Below are 21,994 nucleotides of genomic sequence, written 5' to 3'. Positions count from 1 at the left end.
GGTGACAGAGGACGCAGAAAAGCCCCATGTACTTTCTGTGTCTCAACCCTATTTCAGCGACCTTAGATAAGATGTTCATTCAGGGGGCGCCTGGGTAGCTCAGTGGGTTAAGCCTCTGCCTTCGGCTTGGGTCGTGGTCTCATGGTCCTGGGATCGAGCCCCACGTCTGGATCTCTGCTCAGCAGGGAGCCTGCTTCTCCCTCTCTCTCTGCCTGCTTCTCTGTCTGCTTGTGATCTCTCTCTCTCTGTCAAATAAATAAATAAAATCTTAAAAAAAAAAAAAAAAAAAGATGTTCATTCAACAAATGTTACCGAGTCCCTGCTCCAGACCAGGCGTTCGCTGGAGTGGATGCACAGTGCTGTGCAGGGTGTCCGCCCTGTCCTCAGGGAGCAGCCAGGCTGGCAGGGCACCCAGACAAGGAACAGGCCTTAAGGACCATGGGTGAGCGTAAGGCTGGGGCTCACTCGGCTGCCCAGAGAGCACACTGCTCTTGACCCAGTGTTAGGGGAAGGCAAGATGGCATTTCTGGGCAAGGCCAGTCGAGGCTGAGAGTAGGAGGCATCGGCTAAGGCCGCTTCCCTGTCCCATTTGTTTGTCCTGGTGCTCTGGACCAATGTCATCACACTTGTAACTTCTCTGCCCCCAAAAAGTGTTTTGAAGACATTAATTGCATCGAGATAGCAATTCATATATAGAAAAATGTGTACATTTTATTTTATTTTATTTTAAGATTTTATTTATTTATTTGACAGAGATCACAAGTAGGCAGAGAGGCAGGCAGAGAGAGAGGAGGAAGCAGGCTCCCTACTGAGCAGAGAGCCTGATGCGGGGCTCGATCCCAGGACCCTGAGATCATGACCTGAGCTGAAGGCAGAGGCTTTAACCCACTGAGCCACCCAGGCGCCCCAAATGTGTACATTTTAATGTACAGCTTGTTGGATTGTCACAGAGTGAACTCACCCATGTAACAACTGCCCCGATCAACAAGTAGGACTTGCAGGGCCCCTGACTGGCTCAGTCGGTGGAAGACATGACTCTTGATCTCAGGGTTGTGAGTTCGAGCCCCACGTTGGGTACGGAGATCACTTAAAAATAAAATCTTTAAAAAAAGAAGTAGAACTTCCCATCACTCTCAGAAGCTTTTTCAGGCTTTCACTCACACTGCCCCCTACAAAGATAACCATTATTCTGAATTCTGGCACCAAATCTGCCTCTTATTTGTTATTTCTGTTAACTTTTTATTGAAGTATAATATGCACGGAGAAAAGTACACAAATCATAAATAACAGTTCAGTGACTTCACAGAGCAAATACACTCACACAGCCAGCAGACAGATTGAGAACAGAACATGACCAGGACCCCAGAAGCATCCCTTGCAGTCAGCAAACTCCCCCTACCTACCCCCAAGGCCTCCAGCCACGGTAGCCACCGTCCCGGTCACCACAGGTGTTTGCGTCTGTTGGGACTTTATGAAAGGAGAGTCGCACAGTAGGTACTGTGTATGTCCAGCTGCTTTTGTGCAGGGTTGTGTGTAGATTCGTTTGTGTCGTTGCACACAGTGAGATCGTCCATTCTATGGCGAGACCTAGAGATGGACTTTTGAGTTTCCTGTTCGTGGTTATCATGAACAGTGCTGCTGTGAACGATGCTGTCCATCCTGTGGTGAGCGTGTGATTGCATTTGTAGGGACAGTGCTGCCAGGTCAGCGGCTCCAATGATGCAGCTTTAGTAGACCATGCCCAGCAGTTTTCCCGAGCAGCTGCATCGGTTTCCACTCCATTAGCAGTGTAGGAAAGAAAGTTCCAGTCCCGCCTCCTCACCAAACACATGATCCCGTCATTTGTGGCCCTTCTTTTTTTTTTTTTTTTAAAGATTTTATTTATTTATTTGACAGATAGAGACCACAAGTAGGCAGAGGCAGGCAGAAAGAGAGAGAGGAGGAAGCAGGCTCCGCGCTGAGCAGAGAGCCCGATGTGGGGCTTGATCCCAGGACCCTGGGATCATGACCCGAGCCGAAAGCAGAGGCTTTAATCCACTGAGCCACCCAGGCGCCCCTTGTGGCCCTTCTGATATCTCTGGTATCTCATAGTTTTCATTCGTAATTTCCAGGGAACTAACAATGTTAAACACCTTTTCATTGGCCATTTGGATAATCTCTTTTGTGAAAATCACATTCAAGTCTTATACCTGTTTATTTGCAATGTCTGTTTATTGATCGAAGTTCTTTATTCTGGCTTTAATCCTTTGTGGGATATGTTCTTTGCATGTATCTCCTGTGGCTTGCCCGGTCTCTCTCTTTTAAAGATGTACTTATTTTAAGACTAACTTACTTATTTGAGAGAGACAGAGCACAAGCAGCAGGAGGGGCAGAGAGGGAGAGAAAATCTCTCTGTGCTGAGATCGTGACCTCAGCCAAAACCAAGAGTCAGATGCTTAACCCACTGAGCCACCTAGGCGCCCCTATTTATTTATTTTAGAGAGAGAGTGTGCATGAGTAGGGCCCAGGGGAGAGAATCTCAAGCAGACTCCATGCTGAGCACGGACTGAGCTCAGTCTCATGACCCGAGACGAAGCCAAGAGTCAGGCGCTCAGCTGACTGAGCTGCACGGGGGCCCCTCTCCTCCTGGTGTCAGTTGATGAGCACAAGTTCTTAATATTCATGAAATCAGACGATTAGTCTTTTCCATTATAGTTAGTGACTTTACGTCCTGTGCAGTGAATCTTTGCCCTGTCCCAGTTGTGAAGACGCTCTACTGTATTTCTTATTTCCAGACCCAAGTCCAAATCTCCACCTGGAATTGGCTTTTTTGTGTGAGGTGGAGATGTAAGATCTACTTTATTTTTCCATATGCAAATCTCCCTGCCCCCAGACTCTGTTATTAAAATGACTGTCCTTGGGGCGCCTGGGTGGCTCAGTTGGTTAAGCTGCTGCCTTCGGCTCAGGTCATGATCCCAGGGTCCTGGGATCGAGTCCCGCATCAGGCTCCTTGTCCAGCAGGGAGCCTGATTCGCTCTCTGCCTCTGCCTGCTTGTGCTCGCTCTCTGACAAATAAATAAAATCTTTAAAAAAAAATAAATAAAATGACTGTCCTTGCCCCACAGCACCAAGTGGCACTTCTGTCATAAATCAAGTGCCCGTGTATAATGAGTCTGCTTCTGGATGCTCCAGTATGTTCCATTACGCCAACACCACATGCCCCTAGTGGCTGAATCTTCTAATATGTCTTGATATCCGGAAGTGTCAGCCCTCTAGCTTTAGTGACTAGGTTTTGCCCTTTTACCTTCCTGTTTAAACGTTGGGATCATAGTATCATCCCAGAAAGCCCCACTGGGGTTTTGATTGTCCTTACCGCCAAGACGCAGCTGCGCTTCTGAGGGACTGAGCCCACTTGAGGAGGGTGTGTGCGTGGCAGCCGAGGATCAGAAAGATGGTGCCCTTGAACCTGTCCCTGCCGGGTCACCTGGGTGGCTCAGTCAGTTTAGCAGCTGCCTTTGGCTCCAGTCATGATCCCAGAGTCCTGGGATCGAGCCCAGCATCGGGCTTCCTGCATGGTGGTGAGTCTGCTTTCCCTGTTCTGCCACTTGCTTTTTTCCAACCAAACGGTGGGTCTTGGGCCTCTGTCTTTGCGGCCTCCTTACTCCACGGAGGCTCGTAGTACCGCGGCATGGTTGCTCGGTGGCATCTGGTTGCTTCCCATATTTGCAGTTGCGATGCTGCGGGCCGTGTCCCCTCACGCCGTCCTCACCCGCTTGTCCGAGTCTCTCCTGAGGTGAGATCTCTAGAAGTGGTGGTGCTCGCTCCAAGGGCATTAATATCTGGAACACCATAGGTATGGCCAGAGTTGGATTTTCAGTAAGGCTGAGCAAAGGAGAGGAACTGATTTCTGGGAAAGGAACCGACCCTTCCATGGATTGGCGTCTCTTGAGAGGGTCCAGACTCAGAGACCCAGACAGTCCTTCCCTGAACGGGGCGGGGGATGCAGGCTCTCTGCTAAGCAGAGTGACAGGTAGAGGCAGAGGCAGAGGGAGAAGCAGGCTCCCTGCTGAGTAGGGAGCCCAGTGCGGGGCTCGATCCCAGGACCCTGAGACCATGACCCAAGCCGAAGGCAGAGGCTTAACCCACTGAGCCACCCAGGTGCCCCAGTCGAATATATTTAGCTAGCAAATGAGTCAGGCTTTGAGGGCAAGCAGAGGGCTGGCTTCTGTGAAAATGATTTAGACCAGAGGTTCCCAATCTTTCTCACCTCACGGCACCCTTTCTGTCTCAGTAATTTTTTCATGGTTGCCCTGGGCTAAAAGAAATACCTAACAGTTCTGTTTATTAGTCAGGTGCAGACATCTTAATACACATTTATGTCTTAACAGTTTAGTAGTTATTGAAGAAATAGACACAAAGTTGAAAGAAGAAATAGTATTTTTTTTCTTGATAACTGTTATTACTGATCACTGGGGTACATGGACCTGTTGGGTGTCACATACCTTCTCAGACTTTGAAATCAGAGTAATATCAGCACTGACTTCTGATTTTCAGACAGTGCTTCCTTTTATTTATTTATTTAAAGATTATTTACTTACTTGTTAGAACAAGCGAGTGACTGAGCAGAAAGTACAGAGGGAGAGGGAGAAGCAGACCCCTGCTGAGCAGAGAGCCCGATGCGGGGCTCCATCCCAGGACTCTGGGATCATGACCTGAGCCAAAGGCAGATACTGAGCCACCCAGGCGCCCCAGTGCTTGCTTTTTTTTTTTTTAAGATTTATTTATTTATTTATTTATTTGACAGACAGGGATCACAAGTAGGCAGAGAGGCAGGCAGGCAGAGAGAGGAGGAAGCAGGCTCCCCACTGAGCAGAGAGCCCAATGCGGGGCTCAATCCCAGGACCCTGAGATCGTGACCTGAGTGGAAGGCAGAGGCTTAACCCACTGAGCCACCCAGGCACCCCCAGTGCTTGCTTTTTATTCCAGTAGCCTTTTAAAACTCAGCTTCGTGAAGATGTGACATCCAAAGGGAGATCGTGCAATCTCACATCGAGACTTCAAACTACCACCACTTAGTAGTTTACGTGGTGTCTGACTCGTGTTGGGCATGGCTGTATTTACTTCAGAAATGTGAACTTCCCGTGGCGCCCTTGCAAGTTCCCTGGGTACTTCGGGGTACCTCGGCACACAGTTTGAGAACTATAGGGTGAGCCTGGTGTGGGAGGGACACTGTGGAACTGGGCCTGGCCAGGGACTGCAGGGTGGCTCTCAGGATCTAAGCAGTTCTGAGTCTCCTGCCACAGCTGCTCAGTTTGGCAGTTAGCAGATGAGTTAGAGGGGACGGGGCTCCTAGGCCACAGCCTGGGGGGATTCTGGTGTCTGTAAAATTTAGGGAGATTATCGTAGCGTGATAATGCCAAGAAAATTAAAAGAGTAACAGAAATCATTCTTTCAGTTTGCCTCCTAGAAATTACACTGTGGATGATTGTACCCCAGGATTTATATGTCTTATTAATACAAACCGCTAAACTCCACCTCTCACACATACAGACACACACACACACACACACACACACACACACACACACACTAAGATGTCTTAGAACTGAGGTTTTTCTGCAGTATTAAGCTTAGACATATATTCTAACTTAATGATTTTCTAAGTCATTCTTTGGGTTCCTTTTGCAAAACCGCCTAACGAGGCTTTGGTTTTGCTTTTCTTGCTGATATTTGGGATTTTCTGAGGGACCTGTTGTTTTTTATTGTTATTTTGTTTTTTAAAAGATTGTGTTTATTCATTTGAGAGAGAGAGAGAGGGAGAGCATGAGCAGGGGGAGTGGGAGAGGGAACTGAGCAGGGAGCCTGATGCGGGGCTCGATCCCAGGACCCTGGGATTGTGACCTGAGCCAAAGGCAGACGCTTAACCGACTGAGCCACCCAGGAACCCCCAGGACCAGTTGTTCTCAGTTTCCCCTGGAGCAGCACTCTGCTCCCTTACTGATGAGGCAGCCGTGAGAAGGTTCTCTGACTTCAGACGCCTTGGGATTGCCAGCGCCCCACGCCCAACCTCTTGGCCCATTCAGGCTCCTCCACTGCAGTTACAGGCTCAGATTCTGCAGCACTTTGTTGAGGGTCAGGTGAAGGTCATGGGATTCCTCTGCATTTGTTCTCCAGTATCCCGTCTCGAATATGGTGGTCAGTAAGGAGGAGGGAAGGTCATGAGTGCTGCTGGCCCCACGATTAGAGACTCTGGGGAAGTGCTGTGATCGTGTTGGGGATCTCTATAGGGCAGTTGGGCCAGGCCATCCAGGCCATTTTCTCTCAGAGTCAGGCAGCACTCCAGATTCATCCCCCACCGCCCCCCATGAGAATCCGTCATCTCGGTCTGTGTTCCCCTAGCAGCACTTCGGTGGTGCTATTTCTGATCCTGGCATTCAAGTCGTCTGAAGCCGTTACATTAGCTGATGGCTACTTAGAGCCCAGTAAAGGTCAGAACCATCAGACTGAACCAGACAGGGAGGCACTGACCTCATTGTGGAGGCAGGGGCGGAAGTGTGAAGGTTAAGTCCGCGAGCCTGTCCCGGTGGCCCCTCTGGGTTTCCTGAGCTCTGGGTCTTGTGCTTCTCCCTCCCTCCCATCCTTCTCGGCTCAGCTCCTTGTTCACATGGCCCGCACTGACTGGGCTTATGAGTTGGAAATTGTGGATTTTAGAGTAAAAATACCATCTCTCAGTAAATGACAGAATTTCTGAAAACACGGCTGGACGGCGCATCTGCAGCACTTCCTGGAGGCCTGGAGTGATAAGACCCCGCAGGCGAGGAACGGCCTGTGAGACGAGGGCACTGGCTTCGAGGGGCCCAGCAGAGAGGCTCTCAGAGTCTCTCCCAGTCTTCGCTCACAGGCTGGTGTTCACGTCAGGGGATCCTCTAGGCATGGTACAGCAGTCTCTTTAGGGGACTAGATAAAGCCTTTGCAAAGCCAGCTCTGGGGGGAAAGACAGCAGCTGTAGACACGCATGCCTGTGTGGATCCTTGGACAAGCCTGGGCGCTACCCCATCACCCCAGTCTTTCCAGCGTTGACGGTGACAAAAATAACAGTTCCTAGCTGCTTGCTGTGTGCGTCTTCTCTACTTTTAATACTCAGAGGTTAAAGAGATGAAAAACCAGTCAAAGTGGAACACTCTTTTGCCTCAAAATATTCTAAAGGATAACTAATTAAAATGCCGGATCAGGAAAAGTCCCAGGATCCGGGGCGGGGGTTAGGGGGGTGGTGCCAGGCTTGGCCTTACGAGGCCCTCACAGGGCTGAGGATGAACACGCGGCTGCAGAGCCTCCGTGACCTCTCCTCCTCGAACCTCCCCTCCTCACCTCTGCAGGCTGAATGCCAGCAGGGCCAGAGGGAGATTGCACGAGGGTGAGGCCAACCGAGCAGGGCAGGGTGCAGCGGGGGCCCCATACGTGCCCTGAAACCTTGTTCCCCGCTCTTGCCGGTCACCAAGTCGAGCTGGCTCCCCCAGAGCCACTTGCCCTGGTTTCGGTGGCGTTTACTTCCACGGAGGTGAGGGGCCCGGCCCCCCTGCTGATCGTTCCCCAGCCTGCCTCCACCACAGTGGTGCTCTCCAAAGGCCCCGTGGTGGCTGCAGCTGACATCCTGCCACCCTGGAATCACCGCTGGTCCTTGTCCTTCTGCAGAGCTACTTCCTCAGTAGAGCCCAGAGCCTGTGTGGCCCAGAGCGCAGCGCGGTCCCCGACTCGCTGCGCTGGCTGTGTCACCCCCTGGGCCAGAAGTTTTTCATGGAGCGGAGCTGGTCGGTGAAGTCGGCTGCCAAGGAGAGCCTCTACTGTGCTCAGAGGAACCCAGGTGAGAATTTGGCAGCCATCGGGGATTGGAGAAAGCCACGAGAGCCTCCAGGACCTCAGGGGGACTTTGCTCCAAACACGGGACAGAGGTGGTCTCAGTCTCATTCTCCCCAAAGCTCAGGGACGTCACAAACCTGGCTGGCTGCTGAGCTAGGTTTGCAGCCTGCCTCTCTCTGACATTCAGAGCCCATGGCTCTTATCTCCATCACATTGTTCTGGGTGCTTTGGAGACACAAAGGATGAGTGGAGTTGCTGTTCACTGGCCCCAGCCCCCCAGTCCCACTGGAAAGCAGTTGTATACGGAGCAGTTAGAGAACAGTAGGCGACGGGGTCATCAAGTGCTCAGAGTGGTGGCGGGGACAGGGCCCCAGGCATGGAGATGCTGGCTTGCTGTCCCTGGTGTCTGACAGTGATTGGAGGTGACTTGCCCCGCTCTCAGACTTGAGCGGCCAATGGCTTTCTGCTCCCTGTGTGCTCTCCCCTCTCTAAAGTGGGAGCATGGGGAGAGTGGGGCGTGTTCTGCAGATACGGCCCGGGCTCGAGCTTCCACTATCTTTTTTTTATTTTTTTATTTTTTTTTTATTTTTTTTTTTTTTTAAAGATTTTATTTATTTATTTGACAGACAGAGATCACAAGTAGGCAGAGAGGCAGACAGAGAGAGGGGAAGGGAAGCAGGCTCCCCGCTGAGCAGAGAGCCCGATGTGGGGCTCGATCCCAGGACCCTGAGATCATGACCTGAGCTGAAGGCAGAGGCTTTAACCCACTGAGCCACCCAGGCGCCCCTACCACTATCTTTTTTTTTAAAAAATAATCACTTACGGGGGCACCTGGGTGGCTCAGTGAGTTGGGCCTCTGCCTTCAGCTCAGGTCATGATCTCAGGGTCCTGGGATCGAGTCCCACATCGGGCTCTCTGCTCAGCGGGGAGCCTGCTTCCCCTCTCTCTCTGCCTACTTGTGATCTCTCTCTCTCTGTCAAATAAATAAATAAAAATCTTAAAAAAATTTAAAAAAAAAAAATAAAAAAAAAAAATAAAAAATAATCACTTACGGCTCTGGTGCGCAACACCAGAAAGAAGGGATAAAATTTAAAGCCATCCTGAATCTCGGCTCCATCCCCACGGTCTGCTTTGTCTACACTGCAGACTTCCACAGGCTCTCTCACCTCATGGGGGCTCCATTTCTAGGCCCTGTTGCCCAGAATGTGTTCCCCATCCTTGTCAGGTGGCGGCCCCCACCCCTGCACAGGACAGGAGGGAAGGGGCCGCTGCCGCCCTGCTTCGGGCCTGCCAGTTGGCAACTTGGCCGTCACAGCTGTTGCAAGCAGTACAAGGCCACTTGTTTAATCAGCACAGCCAGCCCATCATTGGCCACAAAGTTCTGGAAAACAGGAGCGTGTCATGTCAAGGCAGCGGCCACCACTTTGTTGTCCTCTGCTGACTGTCCGCCTTCCCATTTCTGTTTCCTGCTGAGGCTTGCCGCCCCAGCCTTGAATGGAAGTCGAGCACTGCCAGGAGACACAGCACTGCCCTACCTCACGTCCCCCCACCTTCCAGCTATCGAATAGGGTGCTTCGGGGCTTTGCTGGAGAAGGGGGTTCAATTCCCGTTCAGACAGGAGAGCTGTTTCTGGGGTTCCTCTCCCCATCCTCTGTTTTCTCAGCAAAGCCAGAATGGCCTTATGAGAACGCCCTCTGACCCTTTTGGTCTTTCTCCTCTTCTTCAGCGGACCCCATTGCCCAGGTCCACCAGGCGTTCTGCAGGAACCTGCTGGAGCGAGCTGTGGAGTCGCTGGTGAAGCCTCAGGCCAAGAAGAAGGCTGGAGACCAGGATGAAGAGAGCTGGTAATGCCCCCAGGACGGGCCCCTGCCTCGGGCATCTGCGAGGCCCACACGGCTGGCAGGAAACAAGCCCCAGTGTAGGGTCTGCGGGGCAGTCAAATGACTCCTTGGTGTTTATTTCCCAAACCTGGCAGCCCCACGAGAGTCCCGGGGGAGCTCTGACCTGACCTCTTTACCCTTTACCCCCAGACCGAGTGTGCCGAGATGTGACGAGGTTGCTGTGCTTTTTGGGGAGGGGAGGGATGGCCTGTCAGGAACATAGGAACGGAATGTGGAGGGCCGAGCAGAAGGCAGACGTCTGGGGGATGCGTGCCGAGCAATTTCTTATTCCTACAGAGCAGTGGAGCGCTGTCTTTTCTCCTCAGAGTAAGACCTGCAGAGCAGACAGGTGCCCAAGTCACCGTCCCGCAAAGCCCAGGTCCCAGATGGAGTGTACCTGAGTGGGGAAGGGAGGCCAGTTCTGCCCCATGACATCAACAGACTGGTGGGAGGAGAGGACATGTGAACTAGGCCTTGAGGGGAGGAGTCAGGTTTTGCTGGACAGCGGATGGAAGAGAGAGGCTAGAGCATCAGGAGCCGCCCCGGGACGCGTGAGGAAAGCAGGCCTGTGGCGACTGGGAACGGCGTTGGGGGCTGGGCTCAGGGTGTGCCTGGCGCGATGCGGGAGAAGGGACCAGAATGGTCACTGGGTCTTGGAACTGGAGCCTCGAAGCCAGACACGAGGGTGGGCCATCTGTCCAATCTGACATACGCTGGGACTGTTTCTTTTCTTTCTAGTGAATTCTCTAATGCTCTGGAGTACCTGAAATTACTTAATTCTTTTGTGGACTCCGTGGGGATTGTGACTCCGCCCTTCTCCAGCAGCTCCGTGCTCAAGTCGGCCCTTGGTAAGCATCCGCAGGTCGGCTCTGCAGGCCTCGTGTTGCCGAATTCCCTCCTTCCCAGCCCGTTGGTCCCAGGGGCTCCGGGGCAGCTACGAGTGTGCACTGGAGAGTCTTCTCTGGATCTGAGGCGTGTGTGTGTGACTCGCACGTAGCCCCACCTCATAGGTACCCCCAGCTGGGTGGCATTCTGAGGACAGGAAGTCCTGATTCTGGAAGTGGGACGACGAGCAGTGGGATATCTTTCCTGGGTCCCGGCCGAGTGGGGCAGGAACTTCCCCCAACACCCAGCCTGGGCAGCAAGTGGTCCAGACACCGGGGGCTGGTGGTGGCTCACTCTTGGATGCCCAGGGGCCCCAAGGCTGCTTTTGGGTCTGGCACTCTCCACTGTAGAGACTTTCATCCAGGCATCTGTCCTCTGCAGCTGCCCGTCGGTCGAGCCAGTGCAGCCCGCTGACTGAGCTGGCTGGCACCAGGGCATTCTTTGCTTCTGTCAGGATGTTGGCATGGCAGGCGTTTCTGACGCTGCTGGGAGAGGGGAGCTGCCAGACTCTCTTCTGGCCATTCTCCCTGGGGAGGAAAAGATTCCAGAAGAGCAACCGCCCCTGACCCCTGACCCCTGACCCCGTGGACTGTCTTAAGAAAAGCACAGGCTCTTCCGCCTTTTATCTTCGCTTCCGCCCCCCGCCCCACTCCCACCCCACATGGCGAGACCACCGGCAGCTGAGAAAACTTGAGTCTCTGAGAGGAAAAGACTAAAGATCCTAACAAGAGCCTTTTATTGCGAACATTTGGGAAGCCCCATTTTTCATGACTGGGAGATTCAGGTTGTTTCCAGCATTTTCCTTAAAAACTGCACTACATGGGGCGCCCAGATGGCTCAGCCGGTTGAGCGTCCGACTCTTGATTTTGGCTCAGGTCATGATGGCAGGGGGCTGAGCTCGCTCCGTAGGCGTCTGCTTCAGATTCCTGCTGCCCCTCCTCTGCTCGCGCACTTGCTCCCTCTCTGTCTCTCTGTCTCTCTCTCTCGTGCTCTCACTCTCAAATAAGTAAATCTTTTTTTTTTAAATTACACTACAGTGCCCACCTTTGTTATTCCTTTTTTTTCCCTCTATCTGGGGCCAGTTTTTTTGTGATAGGTTGCCCAGAATGGGATTACTACCTTAATAGGAGTGAACATCTTTAAGGCACTTGATACAGGTTGCCAGACACTTTCCAAAAGATAGTGCTGGCTCATGTCCCACCAGAATTGTATAAGGGGACAATCCAAAGGTCCCCAGCCCACGGCCAGAAAGTAATGATGGCTCATGCTCACGGGAACTAGGCGTAGGCAGCCAGGCTGAGCGCCGTCGGTCTGTGGGTGCTGGAGTCACGTTTGATACTGTTCCCTTCTAGGTCCAGATGTCATCTGTCGGTGGTGGACGTCCGCCATCACGGTGGCCATCAGCTGGCTCCAGGGAGACGACGCGGCTGTACGCACTCATTTTACTGAAGTAGAGCGTGTCCCCAAAGCCCTGGAAGTGACAGAGTACGTAAGCCCCCTTGACCGGTTACGTGCTTCTGCCCGGGGCGCTCCCCGAGGCCCGCGTGCCAGGCTCACTTCTCCGTGTGAGCAGGAGCCAGCGGGTCTGAGACGTCACCAGGGTAAACGGTCAGGCAGCCAGGGGACTACGTGGTAGACAGAGAGAGAAAGCGAGAGGCGGGGAGAAGGCGGCACGGAGAAACCGAGCTCGGCAAGCTCCCCGCCTGTGCTGCGTTGTCCCGGCGGCTTCTGCTCATTGCCGGCGCCGCCTCCCCCATCCCCTGCGGGGCCACAGGCTACAGGGAGAGCAGCGCGGCTGCTGGCATCTTCAGAAGCTGCTGGTGACGCCAGGCGGTGTCATGATGGCTCAGGGCTTGGGAGGGCCCTCGGATCCTCTCGTGGGCTAGTGTGGTATCGTTTCCTTCCAGCTGTCTCTTAGCTCTGTGTCAGCTCTGTCCCTCAGAGGGCCCTGGGCCCGTAGCACGAGCGTAACCAGAGAGCTTTTGGCCTTCCTACTGGGGGACTCAGCGCCTGCCTCTTGGGGGGCATTTGGCCCATAGTAAGTGACACTCGACCCTGCCCGCTGACACTCTGCTGTTGCTGACTCCGTGTCCCTAACATCTTCTGCAACTCCAGAGAAGTAGTAAAATGCTCCAAGACAGGAAAGCCCCATCAGGTCTGGTCCTCAGAGCCAAGGCTAGAACATTGCCTGTCAAGCAGACCATGAACCAGGAGAGCAGGAAGGACCCGAGAAAAGTAGGTCTAGGCAGGTTCTCTGAGGTAGGTCTGACACCCCCATTTCATTCAGGTAAACTTTTTTAAGCACCCTGACCAGTCAGCACCCGCCTTGCGCTCTGCCCGCATGTGTGCTCTCCCAGCCAGGGTGCCTGAGGACATGGCAGGTCAGTTGTCCGGGGTCCCCTCGTGTAAGCAGCAGAGCCCTGGCATCCGCTCAGACCCTCAGCAGACGTTCCTCTCCCTGAATCCATTCCCTCTCGGGTCCCTCTCATGGATGATGATGCTCTGGGGCCCCCTTCCATCCCCAGCTTCTCCAGCCTCTCCCCGATGTGCTCTATGAAAAGAAGCCATGTGTCTCGAGAGAGTTGAACAGCCAGCTTCTGAGGGAATGGCCCCTCAGAGAGGAGCTGCATATAATAGAGTCAGTACATCATGCCACCACAGGTGGCAGCAAATTACGGCCACTTTACAGATGAGGAAACTGAGGCACAGATGGTTTGTCAGGTGCTCTTTAGTGGCATTCCTGGTGGGTGAGCCTGGGTCTCTGATCCTTTCCTCGCCGACACACGCCCTGTTCCCAGGTCTCCCTCCCCCTTTCCTGGTTCCATTGTTTATTGAGTAGATGCTTAACTGAGGGCCCTCTTGGTGGCAGCTGCATTCTAGGCTCTGAGAGGCAGCAGGGAACGGGAGAGCCAGTTGCGGCCACAAGCAGGCGATAGTGGCCAGGCCTGCACGGCCGCTTCTGTGGGCAGTTGGCACAACTGCCTTCACCAGGCCAGTCGTGGCTTCTGGGAAGCGGCCAGCACGTCTCTTCACCCGGAGGGGTTCTGGGCCAGAGGGAGGGAGGCCCGCCTACCACAGGTCGGTGTTAGGGTGACCAGAGGTGGGTACAAAGGGCTTGACCCCGTGGGCGGTCAGAGGAGGCTGGGAGGGGGCAGGACAGGAGAAGGCAGCCCAGGGGCCACAGTGCATGGACTAAGTCTCAGGGGACAGGTTGGCAGAAGGGGCGCTCCCCTGCGTCCACGTCAGCAGAGGCACAGAAGTAGGAAAGGAAAAGGAGGTGGGCTCCGGGTGCCGGCCTTCTGGAGCAGTCAGAAGCAGGTGGGGGCCGGAGCCATGGCTCGGCGGAGAAGGGCCTGCCCTCTCTCCGCTCCCCTCACTTCCTTTCCTCCAGTCACGCTGGCCCCTGGATATTCTCCCATGCATCGGAGACTCGGGGCCTTTGCACGTGTTGCTTCTCTGCCTGGAGTCCTCTCTAGAAACCCACACAGCTCACTCCTGTGTTTCCTCAGGTCTCTGCTAAAATGTCCCTTGCCCAGAGAGGACATCCTCGACCAGCCTCCCTCATAGGATGCTGCCTTCTTCCTCTGCTTGGCTTTCCTTCCTGGCACATCTGCCGCCTGTCCTTGCGCCTTCCGTGTTCGGTGCATGTTCTCTCTGACTCTTGCCCTAGAAAGTGAGCGTCCACAGGCAGGGACTCGGCTTGTTCATGGCTGCGTCGCCAGGCCCGGGGCTCTGCCGCCCCCATCCCGCATGAAGGAGGTGCTGTGGGGGTGGGGAGCCCCTCCACCCCCATTCGGGGCCGGCGTTTCAGATCTGGAGCCATTGTGGCAGCATATGGAGTGGACCTACCTGCATGTTGCCAGCTCAGGCCCGGCCTCCTGGTGCCCCGGTGACACCCACTGACCTCCCGCCCCTCCCCTTCCTCTCCCTGCCCAGGAGCCCCCTGGTGAAGGCCGTCTTGCACACCTGCAGAGCCATGCACAGCTCACTCTCTGGGAAGGCGGATGGGCCGCAGAGTGCCTTCTGCCACTGCGAGCGGGCCAGCGGCCACCTCTGGAGCAGCCTCAACGTGGGCGGGGCCACCGGCGACCTCCCCCTCAACCATGTGAGTGGGGGCTCGTCTGGCCCCTCAAGGAGGTGGGCGGCTGTGGTGGGGAGGGACGCTCCGGCCCACCCGAGTTTGTGCAGCCCATGGGGCCATCCAAAGACAAACCAGGCCAGCAGGTGCTTGTCCCGCAGGCATCGCCTCTGGGCCCAGTGGGGGGTCCCTTGTCGGCCGTCGGGCAAGCGTGTCTCCGCCTGCGTTTCGGCTGGGTTCCCTGAGTCCCAGACCCTGCCGGCCAGGGCTCTGCACTTCCCCTGGGCAGCTTGCGCAGGGCGCCCAGGCCACCGCAGGCCAGCCTTCGAGGGGCCGCCCACCCGCGCCCCCGCCCGGCCCTGGGCCCGCCGACCGCCCCGGGCACCTCCGCGGCCCCACGCACGCCTCCGAGCGGGCAGCTGCGGTGCATTGTAGTTGCATTGCATGTTCCGGCCGTACCCGTGCAATGTTTCCACAGTGCATCCCAGAGGCCTGCCTGGCCCTCGGGACGCTGCCTGCCCGTGCCCCCTCCCAGGGGCCCTACTGTCCCTGCAGGATTGCCCGTCCCACCAGAGGGGAGGGAAGGGGAGGGGAGGGGGGCCCACAAGGAGAAGTGAAGCCTTGTCTGCTCCCTCAGGAGCCTGGTTTCCACTGCACGAAGGGAGGGATGAGCTGTGGCCTGGAGCGTTCGGCTCTGAGACCCTCACTGAGGCTTGGTCCCCAGCGGCTGGCCGGTGGCCTCCGGTACTGAGGCGAGCCCAGGAAGCGCGCCGGCCCTGCAAGACAGGCAGGGTGCAGAGGGCCCACCAGCAAAGCCCATGGAGGAGCCACCGCTCACTTTGTGCCCCTCCTCCATGGTCTCCGGTGGAGTTTGTCTTTGTGAGAGAACCAGATGGTCTCAGCTGGGTTTGGGGAATGGGAGAGAGGCCGTGGTGCCCTCGGGGCTGGGGTGCCCGGGTGGTAGTTCTCTGGGAGACTGGGCCGAGAAGGAGGAGATGCCGTGGAGCCTGGCGTCTCTCAAAGGACAGAATCCAGCCCCAGGCTGCTCCCCCGTCCACAGGTGCTCCCCCCAACACTCGCGCCTTAGAAATGTCAGGTTCTGTTTGAAGAGGAAGGCCTCATCTGTGTCCCCGGAGGCTGTCGTCAGCCAGAAAACACTGTGACAAAGGGTCAGCACACAGAGCAGGCACGAGGCAGGGTCCAGGGTGGGTCCAGTGCCCTGGCGAAGGGGCGAGAAGGGGAATGTCCTGGGGGCGTCCGTCTGAGCCGGAGGACCGCATGTGACCCCGCTCAGAAAGGACTGGGCTGTCTCCTCACTGTCACCGCTCCCTTGTGCTGACGGGAGCCAGGCAGGCGGTCCGGCCTCGTGGGTGCCGTGCAGACGACAGTACATGAGGCCCCCACTTGTGCGGGGGTCCGTGCACCAGCGGCTGGCGTTGACAGTGCCTCCCAGGGCCGGGCGCGGGACACACACACACACACACACACACACACAGTGCTCTCATGTAACACAAACAGCCTTTGGTGCCCACTTCGCGGATGAGGAGACTGAGGCCGAGAGGTTCAGTCGTGTGCTAGTCGGTGGCAAAACCATAGTTGATTTAGGTCTGTGGGTCTAAACCTCGGCGTTCAGGTGCTCCGTGGTTCTGCCTTCTTGTATGCCTGTGTCCCCAGCCCCAGGGACCACCCGGGCTGAGCCTTGCCTGCCTTGATGTGAGCCTCTCCTTTCCTTCCTCCGTCTCCTGACCGTCCTGACATTTCAGGCCCTTCCATCCCAGGGGGGCAGGGCCATGGCGCCTTCTGGGGTTTCACCCGCGGGGGTGCTCCTGTGGTATGGGAGGAACCTGTGCCTCCCTGTCAGACCACAGGGTTTCATTCCTGCTCCTGCCACGTGTGTCCCCGACACACAGGCTAGCCCCTGCCCGGGCCTCCCTTCCCCACCTGCTGCCACAGAGGAGACCAGATGCCGGGAGCCCAAGCTCACCCTTGAGCCGCTCTCTTGTTCCCTGTGGTGTGTCTTCCAGGCCGCTGCCCCTCTGGGACCCTCCACTCCTCTGGGCGCTACTGAGTGTGGGGCTGGGGAGCCGCCGGATCCACTCGGGGATCGCTGTCCCGGCAGCAGGCCAGTCACCTGTCTCCTCCCTCGGGGCTCACTCCACAGGTGGTCCAGCTGCTGACCTGTGACCTGCTGCTGTCGCTGAGGACCGCTCTCTGGCAGAAGCAGGCGGGAGCCAGCCAGGCCCTGGGCGAGACATACCACGCGTCGGGGGCTGAGCTGGCCGGCTTCCAGCGGGACCTGGGCAGCCTGCGCCGGCTGGCACATGGCTTCCGCCCAGCCTACCGCAAGGTGAGGCCAGGGTGCCCGGCAGGGGAGGGCAGAGGTGGGGGGCCTGGAACCCGGTGGGGCACCAGTGTGGGGTTGCAGAGTTGGTCCTCTGAGGTCTGCCGGCTCGCCTAGTCAAGCGCCGGACCTGGGGCCGGGGACACCCTGCTCCTGCTCGTGTTAGGTGAGTCCCTGCTGGGCACCCGGCCCTCGGGCATGGCGGTGAGCAGCCTGGGGGCCGCGGGCGGAGGCCGGCGCAGAGCGCCCCTCACCCACCCAAAGCGAGGTCGGGAGGAGCTCCTGGCCCTGGGATGGCTGGGGGGCACGGAGAGAGCGCTACTCTGGTTTTTCTCACTGGTGTCAGAGTGACCGAATCTCCCTAGAACTTCATTTAATTCTTTTTCGGAGCCCCTGGGAGCTTTGGTTCTGCTGCCTGACTGCACGGAAAATCCCTTGCTGATGGCCATGGGATCTGAGGAGTCTCCAGGGGCAGTCGTATAATTGGGCTTATTGGACCCAAATAATTTTCTTGTTTTATTTTTATTGCTAATTAGAGTAATGTACTCAACATGGTTTTGCCTGAATTACTTTCTAAAAACTCAAGTGAGAAGGCCAGCAGTGTCCATGAGGGGGGAAGGGCACGAAAAAGCCAGGCTGCCTTTCCCGGGGCCCTCACGAGGTCACACTGTGACTCCTGCGTGCAGTGAGCCAGGACAGACAGTGGACAAAACACATTTATCACCGGTGACCCACCCTCCAGCGGGGAAAAGAGGACGTGTGCCCCCAAGGTTCGGGGCCCCGTGGTCTGCTTGGGGCCTGGCTGGCATCAGAGGCCTCCTCGTGAAGCACCATTTCCATCCTGCCCCCCACACTGCTGACACTCTAGTGGTTCCCCCCACCCCGTGGCCTTCCTGGGTGGCACTCAAGACCTCCCCACAAGGGAGATACGGAGTATAAAGGAGCCTTGAGATCCTAAGGAATTACAGACTTAGGCCTTGCCTCCCATTCCCCGGTGACTCGAATTTACAGAAGAGCGGCACTTCGTGGCCTCTCTTTTTGAAGAAACTGAGGGAAATGGGATCCAGCTCCCCGGCTGCCGCTGCCTCACCTCAGCCTGATCTCGGGTGGGAGGCAGCCCCCTCCCCCGCCCCCCGCAGGACTCGAGGCTGCACCCAGGCCTCTCGGCTTCCAGCCCGGGGGGCGTGTCCGTGCGCTCTTTGTCTCCAGGAGAGGGGAGCGGTCCTTTGCCTCTCTCTGGGCTCAGCCTCACGCTGCCCCCCACCAGCCGGCCTGTACCCTGCTCCCCACTCCTGCTGCTCCCAGTGGCCCGCTGGGCCTGGAGGTCAGAGGACAGAGGTGGCTTCCAAGGGGAGAACAGGGAAGGGCCGTGATGGGGTGGCCGCTGAGGTGCCCAAGACCCATCTGCTGGGGTCGGAACAGGCGTGTCCCCTGCCCCTCCCCAGGTGTTCCTGCATGAAGCCACCGTGCGCCTGATGGCGGGAGCCAGCCCCACCCGCACGCACCAGCTGCTGGAGCACAGTCTGCGCCGGCGCACGGCCCAGAGCACCAAGCATGGTGAGTCGGCCGCGGGCACCCCAGCTCTGGGCCGGGGAGGAGCCCGGAGGGCCCTAGGGCTGCTGTACCTCAGGAGCAGGGAGGGGAGGGCGGGGGGCGGGGGTGCCCTGGAGCCACACTGCAGGGGGTGCATCTCAGCCCCACCCCGAACTCTAGGCGCGGGGTGCTAGCCGCGTGCCCTGCGGGTCATTGTGAACCAGGGAGGGCACCAGAACTCACCTCATCGGCGGGGTGGGGGTCAGGGGGCGACTGAGGTTCAGTAAATAAGCCCCAGCGAGCCCTCGGAACAGCCCCTGCGTCTTGGAGGCCTCCCAGTGAGGGGTTCCTCCTCGTGTCTCGTTCCCGCAGGAGAGGTGGATGCCTGGCCCGGCCAGCGAGAGCGGGCCACCGCCATCCTGCTGGCCTGCCGCCACCTTCCCCTGTCCTTCCTGTCCTCTCCGGGCCAGCGGGCGGTGCTGTTGGCCGAGGCGGCTCGCACCCTGGAGAAGGCGGGTGACCGGCGCTCATGCAACGACTGCCAGCAAATGATTGTCAAGTTGGGGGGCGGCACAGCCATTGCCGCCTCCTGACCCCTGGGCTCCGCCCACTGCAGCCCCCTGACCCCCTCGCCCTCTTCCTTCTGTCTCTCGGGTTTCTCTCCCTGCTCTCTGTCTAGCTGTGTCTCTCCCTGCTCCCTCTGGGAACTGTGGGGTGAGCCTGGTCTCCTGAGCTGTCGCCTGTCGAGGCGTTGGACCACCTCAACCTGGTAGGTCCCCTGGGCGGAGCCCCAGAATCTGCTGCGGAGAGAGGCCCGTGGTCCAGGAGCCCATGGGTCTGGGAAAGCCAGGGCAGGGCAGGAACTGGGGAGCTCCCTGACTTGAAAGCGGCGGGGGGGCTCCCAGTCTGCTTGGCCTTTGCCTCTAGCCCTCCACCCTCCCCAGCTCTGCTCTCCCCGAACATCCCCCTTTCCTGCTTCTTGTTTTTTATCAGGCTTTCCCCGTGGGGGACATAGGTCTCTGGGCACCAGAGCGCTTCTCCCTTGGCACTGGGCCCAGCTCGCCCCCTTCCTCCTTTTTATACAGATGTTTTTATATCCGCGTGCTGGGGTTTGCCGTGACTCGGGGCTGAGCTGCTGCGGCATCTTTATTTCTCTCCTTGAGTCTGCGTCCCCTCCCCTGTGCCTGACAAAGCCAGTTCATTGTTTTCTCTTTATTACACAGGACAGCCAGGGAAGGAGGGGAGCCCGGCCCTGGGGAGGCAAGTGGGAGGCAGGGGGCAGGCCTGGGGTTGGATGAAATAATGTCGGCATTATTTTTTAATTTTTTAAAAAATAAATGGTATCTTATTTAATTGTCCTGTTCCTTCCCGCTCCCCCACCCCCTGGGATGCCAGCCCAAGTTCAGGGTAGGCCCAGGGGGCTGGAAGAGATGAAGCTACCCATGGGGCCTGAGGACCGGGGGCCTCCAGTGGGGGCTCCCAACTCCCGCCCACCCCAACTCCTACCTCCACAGTCTATTTTTAATCCCTAACTCTTGACCTGAAAATAAGCCAGGGTGGCAAGGACCAGCCCCCAACCCCTCCCCATCCCTTTCTGGGGAGGACACTAGTTCTAATGCCCCCTGCCTTGACAGGGGTCCTGGGAGGAAAAGTGCTCCCTTTTCTGGATCCCCCTGGCTTGGTGCCTCCCCTGAGGCCATTTCTACCGGGACCCCAGGACTGCCTGAGACCCCAGAGTCTGCTGCGAGGCCGAGAGGGGCTACCTTCCCTCGCTCCCCGCCTGTGCTGGGGGTCCCAGCACAGACTAGGGGGTGCACACAGCAGGGGCTCCCCCTGACGCCAAGTGCAGGCTGGAATGGCTCAGCTTGGACCCTACCCCCTTTCTCTCTCTGCTGCCCACACACACTCTGATTTGTGGCCCCTGCCCCCCCCCCGACCCCCAGGTGAGCCAGCCCTTGTGTCATGTGTATATACCGTGCCTTTTCTCATTATTGTTTAGGGGTGGGAGGGGGTGTTTTTTCACAGAAAAAGGGATACACCTGTGGTTTCCTTGATATGAAGTCATTCACTATGTCCTGGATGTAGGTTATTCAATAAACACAGATTGGTACCACCCAGCAGGAGGTGTGTGAGGGTCTGTGGTGTGACGGCTGTGATGACAAGCCAGACTGCATGGCTTGGCTTCTGGTGGGTCAGGGGCTGAGGACAGCCTCTTCCTCTCTGCTGAGAGGCCCCTGGAAGGTTCCAGTCGGAAGGACCTTCCTCGCCTCCCATGCACACCAGCCCCTTCCTTCTGATGCCTGCTCCCTGATACATGCTCCCGGGACCGGCACAGAGCCTGGGGTACAAGGGCAGCTGGAGGTACTGCTGGAGGCAGAGGTCCCTGTGGCCAGGACACCGCTGGCTGCTCACAGCAGCAGTGGTTTTGGAATTGGGATGCTAAGCCCGTATGTGTTCACCCCCAAGGATACATCTCTGCCCTTCTGGGGGTGCTGCCATTTGGTTTCCCCTTCCGGGCCCACCCGATGCACTTCCCATCCAAGTCCAGCTCCCTCCCGTACTTCCCAGCTGGGCCACCTGGGGCAAAACCTCATCTCCGATCCACTTCCATGTGTGCAGGACAGGGATGACAGTCCCCTCCTTTGACAAAGTCCCCATAGACCTGTTGGCTACTTGCAGTGATAGGTTAAGTACCAGTTTACAGTTAAGTGCCCTGTGCACCTGCCGAGGGGCAAGACCACTGGGAGCGGTGGGTGGGAGGGGGAGGAGTCCGAAGACCTGGGGAGGAGCCCAGGTCTGTGACCTGGCCCAGCTGAGAAATGAGCCTCTTCGAAGGGCAGTCACAGCAGCCACACTGTCCCAAGGGCCAGAACAGCCAGGGAGGCCCAGTTGCAGCATTTTCGGTGGTGGCCCTGCCGGTAGCCCCAGCCTGCCCCCCCCCCGCCCAGGATGGAGATCTAGGGGCCTTGGGACTGCAAATGCCCCCACCTCCCAGCAAAGCCCAGTCAGCCTCTGTCACCAGGGTGAGTGGCTGTGGGTGGCCGATGCGCTGGGGAACCTGTGCCTTTTGTGAGTCTCCACAGGCTCCATGACTCAGGACCCACCCTCCTCCCCCGGCTCTCTGCACAGCTGCAGGATAGGCCGGGGGCACCCCACCCCCAGTTGAGGGTGTGAGGACCGGCACCCCTGCAAGCCACAGGGGTCCTCATTGCAGGCAGGACCACGGACTCTTGGCTCTGTTAGGTCCTGAGGCTTCTGGGCCTGGGATTCCTCAGAAGCCCGGAGAGTGAGGTGGGCCCTCCGGGCGGCCCTGCCTGCAGAGGGGAGACAGACTGCCTGTTCTTGGGAGCAGCACCGCCCCACCCCAGCCCTGCCCGCCCTGCCCTGTCTGCCATTCATCAGACGCACAGTAGCAGAAGACCTCGGAGTCCTTAAACTGCT

General features: G+C 57.1%; 1 protein-coding gene across 1 annotated transcript in view; it reads left to right on the top strand.

Annotated features, from left to right (window-relative positions):
* The window catches only part of SREBF2 (sterol regulatory element binding transcription factor 2), a 60,285-nt gene extending 40,233 nt beyond the window's left edge, over nucleotides 1–20,052 (top strand). Inside the window, exons 12-19 of the mRNA XM_080810542.1 lie at nucleotides 7,672–7,840; nucleotides 9,563–9,680; nucleotides 10,455–10,564; nucleotides 11,954–12,086; nucleotides 14,538–14,706; nucleotides 16,841–17,026; nucleotides 18,466–18,577; nucleotides 18,926–20,052. Of these exons, the coding sequence (XP_080666668.1) occupies nucleotides 7,672–7,840; nucleotides 9,563–9,680; nucleotides 10,455–10,564; nucleotides 11,954–12,086; nucleotides 14,538–14,706; nucleotides 16,841–17,026; nucleotides 18,466–18,577; nucleotides 18,926–19,146 (1,218 nt within the window). The 3' untranslated portion in view covers nucleotides 19,147–20,052. The remainder of the gene's footprint in view (nucleotides 1–7,671; nucleotides 7,841–9,562; nucleotides 9,681–10,454; nucleotides 10,565–11,953; nucleotides 12,087–14,537; nucleotides 14,707–16,840; nucleotides 17,027–18,465; nucleotides 18,578–18,925) is intronic.
* Nucleotides 20,053–21,994: the final 1,942 nt, after the last annotated feature.

Source organism: Martes martes, assembly GCF_963455335.1.
Source record: "Martes martes genome assembly, chromosome: 8".
NCBI lineage: Eukaryota > Metazoa > Chordata > Mammalia > Carnivora > Mustelidae > Martes > Martes martes.
The sequence above is the reverse complement of the archived record's forward strand: the minus strand, read 5'-3'. Positions and strand labels throughout refer to the sequence as shown.